The 15139-nt window shown below is 32.1% G+C and overlaps 2 protein-coding genes across 3 annotated transcripts; both read left to right on the forward strand.

Moving 5' to 3' along the window:
* Window positions 1–301: 301 nt before the first annotated feature.
* LOC133790718 (protein WAVE-DAMPENED 2) lies at window positions 302–4476 on the forward strand. 2 transcript variants are annotated; one of them, XM_062228468.1, is made up of 7 exons: window positions 302–527; window positions 2092–2518; window positions 2762–2850; window positions 3119–3212; window positions 3345–3416; window positions 3585–3695; window positions 3900–4476. In XM_062228468.1, the coding sequence occupies exons 2-7, from the start codon at window positions 2096–2098 to the stop codon at window positions 4191–4193; spliced, it is 1083 nt and encodes a 360-aa protein (XP_062084452.1). In that variant the 5' UTR covers window positions 302–527; window positions 2092–2095; the 3' UTR covers window positions 4194–4476. The 2 variants fall into 2 exon arrangements, with proteins under 2 accessions (XP_062084452.1, XP_062084453.1); XM_062228469.1 differs by having other exon boundaries at window positions 2762–2835; window positions 3152–3212.
* A 1886-nt stretch (window positions 4477–6362) lies between these two features.
* On the forward strand, window positions 6363–7888 carry LOC133791392 (uncharacterized). Its single transcript, XM_062229323.1, has 3 exons — window positions 6363–6383; window positions 6502–6930; window positions 7004–7888. Exons 1-3 carry the CDS (start codon window positions 6363–6365, stop codon window positions 7886–7888), a joined length of 1335 nt encoding a protein of 444 aa, XP_062085307.1.
* Window positions 7889–15139: the final 7251 nt, after the last annotated feature.

Raw genomic sequence — 15139 nt, forward strand, 5'->3', positions numbered from 1 at the left:
TCTAACCTAAGTACTTAGATTAATAATAATAAGAACTTTGTCATAAGGGAAAAAATTGCATCTTTTTATTAGAAAAGAAAAGCCATTTAGTTGTGCTTGGGTTCGCCTAATTTTGCATAAATTCAAATACTAAACTCTAAAGATGGTAGTGGAATTTTTTTTACTAAATATACTAAAAATAAAAGTCAAAAATGGAAAAGAGAAAAATTATTAGTTTTTTTTTAAAAAAAAAAAGTTGATTGGACGGCTTTGAAACCGAAGGAAGCGCTCTATATATATCCAAAACGCAAACAGAGAAGCATATAAAACAAAATAGAGAACGAAAACTGTTTTTGAGAACCTCAGCTTGAGAAGGTAAAGAGAAAAATAGTACAGAAAAAAAAGGAACATATTTTAAGAGAGAGAGAGAGGCTTGGATAGATTTAAGAGAGAGAAAGAAGAGAAGGGTGTCGGAGATCTTGTCAGATCGGAACCGGAGCTCTAAGCAAAACCTCTCACATTTTAGCTGTTGGTGTTGAATTTGCAATGTGGGTCTTCATCTCCTTCGTTTTTTTCTTCTATCAGTTTGATTTTTTTGCTCCTTACTGCTTTGTTTTGAGACCTGTGTATTGTTTATTTTGGTTTCTCAAATGGGTTTTACTGTTTTCCCAATGTGTTTCGTGAATCAGCTTCTTTTGGGTTCTACTTCTTCTTCTTCTTCTTCTTCTTCCTCCTCTTTTTTATTTTAATTTTTGATGGGGTTGTCCGAGTTTTCTTATGTTATTGTTTGCTGAGCTATGTGAGTTGTGTCAGCTCTCTGCACAAAAATCTTTTTTTTTTACATGTAAATATGAAAATGAAAAATCGACCCAGTAGGCTAGTAGCGAAAGATGTGATTTTTTTTCTTTTTGAAGATAGAAATATAGTTGAAGCCCTTTGATTTTGGTTTCATTTGATGGGCCAATAAACTATGTTTTTTGCTCGTTGATTTCTCTATGCAGATTAAGACCCTGCTTTTCTTCTTGAAGCTTGTTGAAGCTTGCAGGCCATCTTTTCTTCTTGTTTTTGATAAAACTTTAACTAGAAAGTTCTAATGTTATCTTCTTGCTAATTTGATTTCAGCCTTATTTTTCTGGTTAATTTTTTTTTTTTACTTTCATATTTTCTGTTTGAGCAATTTTTTTGCCTAATTGGTTCTAGTCAACATGATTATATCTAGGTAGCTGAAAATCTTCTGAGTCTTTTTTAGGACACCCTGTTTGGTTTTTGACCTCCTTTTGAGATTTTATTCAGAGTTTCAGATGATCATGTTACTCGCCGGTGTTAATGATTATATATACGGTTTGTTGGTGTAGTTCCAAGCAGGAAATATATATGTATATTCTTTTAAAAGATTTTCTTATTTTGTACTGGGTTATTTGGCCAACAATTTATCAAGCTAAATTTTATACCTATTGATTAATGGAGCTCAAACACGGTGCTATGCCAGATCTGTACTACTCCTTTAAGTTTGGTGGGTTTGTATTGCATCTATGTTCAGATTTGAGAGTCCATTATATTTTAGGCTTAAAGTACGGCAAACAGGTTTCAAGAATGTGCTGGCTTTTTACAATATCTATCTACATGTCTACTTGTTTTCATCTTGCTATTTTTTTTTAAAAAAAAATTATGTGCATCGGTTATTTTTCCATTTTCTGCTGATTTACAGTTTTTCATTTAAGTTCTCTGCAAAAACTCTTCTCAACATGAGATGCTTGCTTTAAATGGTATATCCTTCCTCCTGTTTTGTTCTGTTTTGTTTTTCCAGGAAATGTCAAAATCACTAAATGGTTTTAAGTAAAGTATGCATTGAAATGACAAAGCACATGAATATTTAAACGATCCAATTAGGTGACTGAGGTGTAATTTTCTCTTTGGGGGAAGGAACCTGTTTTCTTCAGAAGGTTCTCACCTAGTACAACTGTAAATATTTTTTTTACAGTTGTGAGTGTCTTGAAAAGTAATGTTAATGGTATAGATTTGGGATTTTTTTTTTCCTGGGGTGACTACATGAAAAGTGTTTCTATGCACATAGACACTTAACTCTCCATGTCTCTATGCTTTCCTGTGCAGTGTCATGGGGAGAGAACTTTCTGGTTTACAGTTGGAGAAGGAGCCAAATGGCATTTCTCATGATAGAGTTCATGCTGCTCCGACAACATCGGACGACAGCTCTGAAGCTAAGGATTATGAAGTAAAGGAATGTACTGAAGAGAATTCGGTGATTGAGAAACACCACGAGGAGCAAGCGGTTCTAGGTGTTAAAAGCATAAATCTTGATGAGGGCCTGACTGAGGACAAAAATGAGAAATCTGCAGCTCAGAAGTCTAGCTCTCCTGCTTCAAAATCTCCTGTTGGAAATGGGCGTACAAAGTGCACTGTTCCTCATCCTTTTGCTCTGGCAACTGATAAGCGTGGTTCTTGCGCACATACTGTTGGAACTGAAACTGCAGTGTATGGTAACAGTGTGCTCTCTCCTAACTCAACAAGGAATATACAGGTGATTATATTATCGTTTTGTGAGATATTTGTCACTTTTACCATTCTGAGTTTCATATTTGTGTATTCATTTGGTTCAAGCCCTGTGGTGGTGACAGTGCCAGCTACACGTATGGTTTATGCAGCATAAACTTAAAGGGGAAAAAAATAATGAAAGAGGGAAAGTGATTGTAAACAATGGTGTTATGTTGTTTTTAGTTGAAAATGACATTGATTCCTTTACACTTTTTTATGTTATTTTCAGCCTAGTTCTCCTTTAACATCAAGGAAGTTATGGCAATCTGAAAACAGGAAGCATGCTGATGAAGAAGACAATTGGTCTGTTGCTTCTTCGTATCCTGAGTTAATTTGTTTGATATTGATTGTAAACTGTTGCCTATAAATGGGTTTTTTAAAAATAAAAAATGAAATCACACAGTAGAATTGGATTTATTACTTGGTGCTTGGCTTGCAGCACTTTACTTTTTCTCACTTTCTGCTTTTAAAAGTAAAATATAGAGATTTTCTCCCACTTCTCGCCTTTCACTTAAAAAAAAGAAAAGAAAAGAAAGGAAAATGTTGCCAAGCAAGCTCTTTCTGGAATTTCCTTAACTAAACAAAGTACTGCTGCCTCTGTTCGAACACTTAAATCCAGGGTTACTGTTGGACAAGCTCCAACTTTTCGATGCTCTCAACGTGCAGAGAAACGAAAGGAGGTAACATTTTTAACATATAAAAAAAGAATTATACATAGTTCAATTTTCGTTTTCGAGTTGTTTTGGCTAAACTGTTGTATAATTATATCTGAACATAGTTTTTGTCTCCAACGCAATGTCCTTTTTATTTAGTTTTACACAAAATTGGAAGAAAAACACCAAGCTATGGAGGCAGAGAGAAGCCAGTTTGAAGCAAGGACCAGGGTACATCACTGGCTCTAGTTTTTTCATATTAAAGTAGTTTTAAATTTAACTTTTTTGTTCATTTGTGTATGCATATAATGTTCTACTCAGTTGCTTTTTGTTGCAATTAAACAGTAGTCTGTTTTCGATTATTTGTTAACGATGGTTTTATGCGTATAACTTTTTCAGGAAGAGCAAGAAGAAGCACTCAGGCAGCTTAGGAGGAACTTGGTGATCAAAGCAAATCCAGTACCTAATTTTTACTATGAGGGTCCTCCACCCAAGGCGGAGCTCAAGAAGGTACTCTATCAAAATTTCCTGGATTATCCTTTTGAGTTTCAGAGCAACATTTCTACCAACTTTTGCTAAAAAAAACTATAAAAGAAAGTCTTAAACCATAAAAGAATTGGGTTATCTATATTTGTGTAATTACCATAAGCAAACTGTTCACTCTTTGAGCTTTGGAAGATAAAACCTCACGGTTTACGTGTAATGTGAGTGCAGCTGCCATTGACTCGGCCCAAGTCACCCAAGCTGAACAAAACTAACAGGAGAAAGAGCTGTGGCGATGCAATTGTTGCATCACAGGAGGAAAAGGAAAGGTCTGCTCGGATGCAACGTCACAGCCTTGGTACCGCCTCCTCTGCTACTCCCAAAAGTAAGGGTCCGATCAGTAGACGGAGCAGTAGCGAGTCCAACGGTACCTGGAAAGTCAAAGACCGATACAAGCAGGAAAAGGAAGCCACAGCTCCTAAGATCGCGGACCAGGCAAATGTAGACATCGCCGTTCATTCATGAACATGTAGGTTTTTATCTTCTAATTCATGCAAGGAACAAAAAGAAAAAGAAAAAAAAAGCCTTGAATTTGCTTAGTTATCTTATTATGGATTCTGAATGAAAATAGCTTTATTTTCACCTGAAATGACATTTTCATGTGGTTTTGTGTTGTGAATTGTATATGTTTTGTAATCGACATTGGCACTGGTACATATCTTGTCATATATAAGAGAGTCGTCCATTTTAGTATGGACCAAAATGTATTCATCTGATCTTTATGTTAGGAGAACTTGTTTGCTCACTATTCTGCTTTATTCTCTTAGATATTGTTCATCCATTAAGGTTTTGAGGATGTTTGCAATATTACTATGAATGTTTTTGAGAACAATATTCAGATTACCATTTCTGATTTGTAACTTGAGATTACACGATCTTTCATAAACTATTTATTGTGTTTGTTGTTTTTCCATTCTTATTTTCTACCAAAACGCGAGGCAGAAATATAGAGACAAGAAAGGGCCCAATGAAATGGGCTTGGGCCATAATTCCAAATGAGTTGGTGGTCAAGGCTCAAGAGGCATGAAATCATATTAGGGAAAATTACACTAGATTATAATAATAATAAGAATTACTATAATAATACCGTTTATACTAATTACACTAATTTATACATATCATACCACTTTTTTTTATTTTAATTAAAAAGATTCCATTTTAATATTTGTTATGTTTAATATTATTTTAAATTAAATAATATTCTAATTTGGGGAAGTGAGGGATTTTTTTAGTAAGTTAACATATTGGGATATTTTAATTAATTGTGTAATTAATGTGTATACTTACCATTCCCAATAAAAATCAATTAACTTTCCTTTTCAGTTAGCTTTTAAATAAAAAACATTGCCAATTTTTTTTGCTAAAGAAAAAACTTGCCTTTTCAATATACCCACACACAAAGCAAATGAACTATTTTTATACAAATATATTGGCTCTCTATCAAAATCAAATGGCCATACCCAATTGCTAAGACTTTTCTATTAAAATATATTTATGGGTTTATATCTTTTTGTACGTTTTGTCTTATTACTTCTTTGGATTTTGTGTTTTGACAAATTACTTTTTTGACCTTATGTTTTGTAAACTAGTTCAAATGGAACCATAAACCTGATTTTGGTAAAAAAAATAAAAAATCAACTGAAATCATAAACAATTCACCAAACTAACAATTTAGAACAAAAATAAAATTATTCTGCTTAAAAAATTTATTGTTATACTCAATTTTTTTCATCAAAATTGAGTTTAGGGGTCTATTTGAACTATTTTACAAAAGAGAAATTTTTATATATACGGAACATAACAAAAAAAATTCTGTATTTACGGTATTCCCAATTTCTTACAAATTTACGGTAAAATCTAAGCCCACAAGCCCAGAACCCAATACCACATATACGGTAAATCCCAACCCACAAACCTAACTCATTACAACCGAGCCCATTTTTGTAACATGTTGTCTTAATCCTTGTTTCAGAGATCTTCAAAGAATCCAAAACATCCGAAAACCAGATATTTGAGCTTATAAATTCAAGAAGTCTGGGTAAAATCAGAAATTTTCTTCTGCAATCTACTGTGAAATTTCCGAATTGATGGGTCTACAAAAACAACTACACGACATCTACTACGTGGTAAGTTTCTTTGTTTTTCTATTTTGTTCTTGGAACATGTTGCATCTAGAATAGATAATTAGTTGGAGTTTATACTTTCGAAACTCACTAAGACAATCTAGCAAAAACATATATTTTAACAGAGATCTCCACAGAATCATAGACAAATTTTACCATAGAAACAATTGAAAAACATGGAAACCTTTTATAAAAAAATCTGTTACAATATTATAATGATGTTTCTTAGAATGTCTCCAATTTATTGTAAACATTTATTAATCTTTAAGTTATTTGCCCTTGCTTGTGCATAATTTGGTAGTTTATAACCCATAAAGTGATGAGTTTATATGTTAAATTCTCATTTTACTGGTGGATGTGTTAACGAATAGCTTGTGCAGAATTTGGTAGTTTATAACCCATAAGGTATTTGTCTTTGCTAAATCTTTGATGCTCCTATTTGGTTTTGTAATGAAAATATAAAGAATCTTTACATATCAACCTAATTTTTTCTTTTTATTCATTTGCAGACATGAATCCAATAACATCTTTGGTATATTATGATGGTCATTGGAATGAAAAATAATGTGTATGAGGATTTCAAAATGCTTGGAGTGTTAATACCATTAGATTGCTCATTTACAACACTAATGAATATCTTGTCTACATAGTTGTCTACCATTCTGTCAATAGAAAATGCAACAATTGAGTACCAGATTGCAGAAACATTGCCTCCATTGAAGATCAATAGTGATAGCTCTATACAATTCTACTTGGAGTGCAAAAGAAATGACAGAACACTCACAAAATACCCTTTGATAGTTTCTGTAACAGATAACAACCAAACAATCACCTGTGGAGCACTTCAAAAGATGAGTTCTACTGTTGCTTCAAGTAGTAATAATATAGTAAATGATATTTCAGACACATCAACATTCTCTATAAATGAACCTCAAGAACTACCAAATTTCATTCAATCGGTAGATCAAATTACATATTTGATTTTGGAGAAGGAACAACATGAATCCATTCCTAAACACATCGGAACAGAATCTACAATTATAACTCATGCAATTTCTGATGGAATAAGAGAAAAACAGGTATACAAAAACAAAGAGGTTCTTACAACAACAATTGGTCTTTATGCCATAAAAAAACAATTTCCAATTCAAGGTCCACAAATCTTGCAAAAAAGAATATCAGTTGAAGTGCCTTGATTCAGAATGTACGTGGTCATTTCGTGTTGCAAGATATGAAAAGACAGATATGTTCCAAGTTAGGAAGTTCAATCGTGCCCACACATGTTCCTTGGACATTATTCTTGGAGATCACCGCCAAGCTTCAAGTAGTATGGTTGGGAATGTTGTGAAGAGCAAGTTCACAGATCCAAAAACAAATTATAGACCTAAAGATATAGCTAAGGACATGTTGGACAGATATGGAGTTTCCATGAGTTACCAAAAAGCATGGCGATCTAAGGAAAAAACAGTTAATTTTGTACATGGTTCAAGTCAAGATTCCTACCGAGACATTCCACGATATCTGCACATTTTGAAGCACAAAAATCTAGGTACTGTAACAGATTTGGAAATTGATAGTCTAAACAGATTCAAATATCTTTTTATGGCTATGGGACAATCAATTCTAGGTTGGAAACATTGCATTCTAGTAATTGTTGTTGATGGAACATTCCTAAAAGCTCCATTTGGCGGTACACTTCTCACAGCTTCAACACAAGATGCAAACAGACACATCTTCCCATTGGCTTTTGCTATAACAGATTTTGAAAACAATGATTCATGGGAGTGGTTCTTCAGAAAAATAAAACAATGTTATGGAGAAAGAGAAGAGTTGTGTATAGTTTCATATGGACATGAAAGCATAGAGAATGATATCAAAAATGTCTATCCAAATGTAACTCATGGAGTGTGCTCCTACCATCTTTTTTGCAACATAAAGATAAGGTTTAGAACAGATGCAGAAGCAACCAATATCGCATTTCATGCTGCTGCAAAAGCTTATAACATGGAAGATTTTGAAAAATACATGAAGACATAGCTGAATCCATTAATGCGGTACTAAAAGAAATGAGAGAGCTTCCAGTAACAACATTACTTGAATGCCTTAGAAACTTGATTAAAAATGGAGCTACAACAACAAAAAAGAAGCAGAAGCAACCTTTACAGACTTGCCAAAAAAACAAGAGGAATACTTAAGAAAGAACTTTTTGTCAAGTCATTAAGAATGACTCTAAGTACAACTATTTTTATTTATAAATACCACTATATTAATATACTTCCTTGTTCATTATTTATTATTTCATTGCAGGTAGAACCAGCTAGCACACTCATTTACAGTGTACACAGTGGTTTAACAACAAACATTATAGACATTGCAAATAAATCATGCACTTGTAACAAGTTTGATTTGGATGAATTACCGTGTGAACATGCCATGGCAGTCATTAGAAAGATGAACCTTCAGTATAAAAAATATTGCTCATATTATTTCACAAAACAAGCCATGTTGAACACCTATAATGCATCAATACATCCATTGGGAGATCCAAAAACATGGAGAGTTCCACCTAATGTTGAGGAAATAGAAGTACTACCTCCAAAGGGAAACAGAAAAAGTGGAAGGCCAAGGAAAAAAAGGTTTGTTTCAGCAAGAGAAGAGTCTTATCAGCTTAAATGTGGAAGGTGTGGAGAGCTTGGGCACAACCGAAAAACCTGCACAAACCAGCCTCTATTGAGAACAAAAAAACAAAAAATTACTTAAAGCTTATAGATTGAAAATACTTATTATTTGAATTTTGAAACTTTGTATGTTTCAGTACAGTGATTGGAACATTACTTATCACTATTACTTGTGATAAAGCTTTATAGAATTTTATTGAATATATGAAATATTATAAAAACTTAGTAAAAAATTTGCATCAATATATCAGAATTAATGTTAAGGGTGTTATCTGTAAATTTTTGTTACATATTTGTTACAGATATATTACAAGTTTCTAACAGACACTTCCAATATCAAATACATGAGAAATAAGTTTTTTTTATTAACTTATGTTACAGGTTTGAAACATAAATATTCGATTTTCATTTGTAAGTTTTCAGTCCATTCAAAATGATTAACTTTAAAAGTTTGTAATGATTTGATACCTATTTGAAACTTAAGTTATCGTGACTATTAATAGACGTTAAGTAATGCTAAGCAAAAATTATTGCATAAACTTAGGTTACAAACTTTTAACAGGTGTTACCTAACACATGAAATATAAAAAATAAAGTTGTGAACTCAAGTTACAAACTTGAGACACCTCTGTACAACATTCCTCATAAAAAAGAGCTAATAGTGAAATTCATTGATATACCACAGTGTTCAAAATATTCAAACATGATACTTGCTGAAAAGTTTACAAAACAAAAACACAAAAGTTATCTTGCCATAAGTGTGTATCATCTTTACAAGATTAAAGTCAAATGTTAACTACTTTGATCCTCTCATACTTCCTTTGCATTAATATTCAACATCTTCTTGCTCATTCTTCCTCTGAACTCCCCATCAGATACATAGCCTTCATCTTCCTTTCTTTTAGCATGGATATATAGCTCAACTGCAATTTTGTTTCTCTGGAAACTAAAATTCAGAGGATTGGGGATATTTTCAATAAGTCAATGTATAAGAAATTCAGCATACTTTATGACAAATATCCCACAATCGCTACAAAAACAAACAAAAAAAACTCAAAAATCAGTAATACATAAATGCATATAAACAAAATCATGCAATAAAAAAATAACAATAACAAATAAAAACTACTTACTTGTTACTCTGTTGTGAAACCTCATCATCAAACACAGTGTCCAACGGGTGACACATATCAATGCCTTGAATTCTTGTGCATTTAGATCAATATCTTCCCTTGACTCATAAAAATTATTTAAAGAAAGAAACAAGGGCAACAAAGTAGAATATGCTTCAACAACTTTCAACACTTTCTTATCCATAACTCTACTCCTCATTGAGTTGTAGTCTTTAAAAAATCTCTGCTTCACTTTGAACTCACCAAGAATCCAATGATTACAGTCAACAACAGTCATATTAATAGGGAATAAAACAAAATCTACTAGCGACCAAGGGGTTTTACAAAGCATTTTATAACCACAAATATACTCAAAAATTACACTGTTCTTCGATATAACAGGTCGATCACAGTCACTTGACAGATACACATCATACAGAGTAGTGATAACTTGATCAAAAGAGTTATCCGTAGTAGTAACTCTAACCTTTATCGACTCACAATACTTGGCTTTTTTTTTCTAAGGTAATAAAAAGCCACATTAATATGCTGAAAAAACAAGAAGCAAACCATAATAAGAATAATGAAAAAAGTACAACTAAACACAACTTAATATTATTAAGGGAAAAAAATACCTCATTGTCCAAATCCCTCCCATCTTTAACTAAATCATAAAACCATATTTTTCTCTCAATCTCAGTTACACAAAACTGAAATGGTTCCTTAATGATATTATTATTATCATCAAATTTCTTATACCTATAACAAATATAAACATTAAAAAGTGAATTATGTTGTAACAGAAACTGAAATACAAAATAAATAAAAAAACAAATAAAATAGAGAAGCATACTTATTATTTTTTCTCAGTCCCAGAGAAAACCACTTGTTAAAAGAGTCTTGGTCATTTTGATTAGGCATATAAAAAAGATTGTCTCCAAATGCATATCGTCCCACAACCTTCCTTTTAGACTTCACAACAGTCAAATGTTTCATATCCTCAGAAGAAGATGATCCAAATTGGTTCACAAAAGGAGATTGCAAAACTGTAGTAGGCTTTGGATTTCTTTTGCCAACAACAGGAGTAGAGACAACTACTGGATTCATCAAAGAACCAATAATGGGTGTTGCCATAACAACTTCCTAAAAAAAAAATATGAAAAACTCAATAAAACAACTACTGGATACATATTGCAAAAAGAAAAAAAATACAAAATCTGCCTTGTTTAGTTACCTTTTTCTTTGCCAAATCACCAACAGCTGCATGAACAACTTTAACTAGTTAGCTCTCACAGTACGCAGGGCTAAGTAGCGCCTTCCCTTCTTCTCCTTTTGGGGAGTTCACACAACCGAATCTGCTGTCGGCGAATCCCCTTTTCAAGTCACTTGAGCACGCAAGAAGCAAGAAGCTGCCCAGAGTAGAGTTAGGAGAAGGCGAGGTCAGTCCAGTTACAGGTAAGCTCATGAATGCCTTAGCTAAACTTGAGTTAATACTTCTTGAAAGCTCAAAAATCTCCACATTTATGTTGTTAAACATATGAGCCTCTTCTTCTAGATCTTTAACAACATCAGCTACATCATCATGAAGTTTGGCAATATTCTATGGAAAAACAGAATTTAAAAAATTAATAAAGAAATACACGAATACATTAACTTGAAAAAATTCATATGATGAAACAAAAATAACCTGGTCATTGTTGTCTTCATCAACAAAATATTTCTTAATAATATCATCACAAGCAACATCCTAAAAAATTTAACAAATATACAAATTAAAAAACATATATAAACATAACTAACCAATGACAAACACCATAATAAAAAAAAAAGACAAACTGTAAAAAAAAAAAGTTCTAGATATAATAAAGAAGAATAATTGCCAAAAAAAAAAATATTCCAAAATACATAAGTTTACAAAAACATCATAGAGTTTATAGATGCTCATGAAGAGTCTTGTACAAAACTAACTTAGAAATTTAAAGTTTACAAATTAATAACAAAAGGTTTACAAACACAAGCATTCAAACTTTCTCTTCCACTTCTCATACTCCAATGGAAACAAAATCAGATTCCTATCAAAAAGGGAAAACAAAAATTAATAAAAAGGAAACATTAATTATATATATTAACAAAAATATAAACATTTATAAAATATAAAATAAAAAATAAAAAAGGGTTTATACATTTTTGGACCATGTGTTTTGTCTCATTATCTGTTTGGACCCTGTGTTTTGACAAATTACTTTTTGGACCTTATTTTTTGTAAAATGGTTAAAATAGAACCATAAACCTGATTTTGTTCAATGTTTTCTCAACTAAAATCACAAATAATTTACCAAACTAACAATTCATAACAAAAATAAAATCATTCTGCTTAAAAATTGTGTTGTTATATTCAATTTTTTATTCATCAAAATTGAGTTTAGGGTTCTATTTTAACTATTTTACAAAACCTAGGGTCCAAAAAATAATTTGTCAAAACACAGGGTCCAAACAGGTAATGGGACAAAACGCAGGGTCCAAAAAAGTATAAACCCAATAAAAAATAACAAAACAACCAAACAATAAAATTAATATTTAGATAAGTATATATACCTTTGTTTCTTTAATATCATTCCCAATAGTCTTCTCATTCTTATTACTGTATCATTCTTGTCATCTACAATTAACATATCTCCAGCAGCATCTTCTTGCATTGCTTGAATGCATTCATAAAAAACTTGGGTAAAACTTTCATTCTCAAAAAACTTATCCTTTTCCTTTAAAACATCACCACCACCAGAAGTATCACCAACATCACCTTTCCTCCCAAAAAAACCCTCACACCACCCTCAATGCCACTTATTCCACCAGAACAGTCAGCTCCCACAAAACCACCATCAACATTATCAATATCATCATTAATACCACATGATTTTGGCCTCAATTCACCTAATATTTCCATGACTGCCTTGTGTCTTAAATCTTGATCATTTTTCAAATTAACCAACATCTCCATCAATGCCCCATGTCTAGATTCACTAGTAGACTTTAACATTGCAATTTCCTTAGACATATTGTTACACTTCTTTTGACAGTCATCCACAATAATTTTTAGATCAGAAAAGCCAAATGTCACACAAGGAACATAAGATAATGAATGAGCCTCACTTGTTGGTTTCTTTGGAGGAGCAACAAAATCATCATCATCAAATTCAGCAACATTCAAATCCTTGTTGCACTGGAAAAAACATTCAAGCTTGAAGGCATTGTTCTCTTCATCAGTGGGCAAAACATTAACAATTTTGGTCTGCAAATAACAAATTAGAAAAATCAGTTTACAAAATTAAAAAAATCAAATAAATTCACAAATAAAGAAAAACAAAAAAATTAAAAATTACCTTATGTAATGAAAACACATTCCTCTCAAGCTCCTTATGAGATGGGATTGCAAAAGATGGCCAATTTATAATCCTAGGCAGACCACAACTAACCTTCTCACAATAAGTTCCCTCTAAACTAGGAATTGATTCGTAAATGAAAACTTGGAAAACAAATAACAACTTCATTTTGCCTTAAAGCATCTCTCAATGATGAGAGAGTCACATTAAAAATATCCTTACCCCATGGAAAATGATTAAAACCACCACTATCACAAAGATACAAGTCCGTTTTTTCAATGTTCTTCTCTTTTTGCCAAGCATACAAAAAGTTAGTGATGAGGTAAAGTACAACCATCCTAACAGCCTCATCATCATTATCAAAATTGGCAGCCATAAACCTTTCTTCAACAATAATTCTTGAAATGCCCCTTGTATGGTCACCAAAAAATTTAGAATACAATCCAATAGGATTATTATTCTTAATTCCACCTCTATCAATGTCACCAAACACATTTAACCCAGTCAATAACCCAAATTCACCCAATGAAAACCTAATAAGCTTTCTACAAACTTTAAACCACATTTCATTTAAGTTTGGCTGGTTAACTTCCCTCAACAATACATGGTGAACCAGTTTAGCTTGATTAGCATAGGGTTTAATGTTTAGAAAATGACCAAAAAAAGTCTTGCTAAACAAATCCTTTTAAGACTCACTCAATTTTTCAGAGATCACATTGATCTTCTCAAAACCACAGTGAAAATTGACTCTTGCTCTATAATGATCTTCATGTTTGATAAAACATTTCATAAGCTGCATAGAAATAGACAACCAAGATTAACAAACTTGTAACCTAAATTTACAAAATAATAAAATATAACACCAAACTTGAAAAATATAATCCAAATCTACATAAAATTAGATCAGAACATTAACAATGTAACATATCTTTACAAAAACATAACACAGGTTAACAACATCAAAACAAATATAACATTCAATGAATAGAACATAACTATTATCTTACTACTTAAATAAACAAAAATTGTAACAGTTATTAAAAGAGCAATAAAACATGTAAAAAAAAATGAAACATACTGAACCTATATTGTACATAACTCAGATCAGAGCATCAACAAAATTGAAAACATATTTCAAGAATATAGAACCTATTATCTATAAATAAACTGTTGACCCAAGATTTGGCCAACTGACACGGAGTCAGAATATGTTTGATGTGAATGAAAGAGATGAGAAGAACGTAATGACAAAAGTAAATAAGACACAGTATTTTATAGTGGTTCGGCCCCAGGATCTGGTAATGACCTACGTCCACTTAGAATGATATTGATATAAAACCAGAAGAGTGATCAAAGAACTAGGGTTCAATGAGTTTCACCACTTTCTGAAGAACAATACAATATTCCTAGGATAATTACTATAATCTCTCACGATTCCAAAAGCCAAAAGTCCCCTCCCTTGAGCTATCTCTTGCTATTTATAGGCTCAAGGGGGATTACAGAAGATTGTTACAGATATTCTTTCCTGAATAATCGGATACTCAGGAGATTGTGTGAGATAAATTCAGGATTCATAAAGATCTTCCCATTAATGTCGCCTTGTACGCGGAACTATCGACCAGACTGGTCGCAGGTAAGACAGGCTTGCACTGCTTCTAATGTGTCCTCTGGTCAATACTCTAGCATAACGTTTCCAGGTGTCAGCCACGTGTCCAGGGATCACTTGCCACGCCACCAATGCTAATTTTATGGATAACATAAACTATCAAATTAGGACCTGTAACATATGTTTACAAAAAATAAAAACATGTTTACAACATCGATAATAACATTAACAACCCTGTAACATATCGTTACAAAAAACTTAACAAATGCTAACAAAATTGAAAACATAACTCAGATTAGAGCATTAACAAAATTGAAAACATATTTCAAGAATATAGAACCTATTATCTATAAATACATAAACTACCAAATTAGGACCTGTAACATATGTTTACGAAAAATAAAAACATGTTACAACATCGGTAATAACATTAACAACCCTGTAACATATCGTTACAAAAACTTAACAAATGCTAAAAAAATTGAAAACATAACTCAGATCATAGCATTAAC

This window comes from Humulus lupulus, chromosome 7 (assembly GCF_963169125.1).
Source record: "Humulus lupulus chromosome 7, drHumLupu1.1, whole genome shotgun sequence".
Taxonomy (NCBI): Eukaryota; Viridiplantae; Streptophyta; class Magnoliopsida; order Rosales; family Cannabaceae; genus Humulus; species Humulus lupulus.

Excerpts from the sequence above, each read along its gene's own strand:
- LOC133791392 (XM_062229323.1), top strand. The coding sequence starts at position 6,363 with ATGAATCCAATAACATCTTTG. Across the intron at positions 6,384-6,501 it reads TGAATCCAATAACATCTTTG|TTGTCTACCATTCTGTCAAT; the intron begins GTATATTATGAT and ends TTGTCTACATAG. Across the intron at positions 6,931-7,003 it reads ATGGAATAAGAGAAAAACAG|GTCCACAAATCTTGCAAAAA; the intron begins GTATACAAAAAC and ends TTCCAATTCAAG.
- LOC133790718 (XM_062228468.1), top strand. The coding sequence starts at position 2,096 with ATGGGGAGAGAACTTTCTGGTTTACAGTTGGAGAAGGAGCCAAATGGC. Across the intron at positions 2,851-3,118 it reads AATTGGTCTGTTGCTTCTTC|TACTGCTGCCTCTGTTCGAA; the intron begins GTATCCTGAGTT and ends AACTAAACAAAG. Across the intron at positions 3,417-3,584 it reads AGTTTGAAGCAAGGACCAGG|GAAGAGCAAGAAGAAGCACT; the intron begins GTACATCACTGG and ends TAACTTTTTCAG.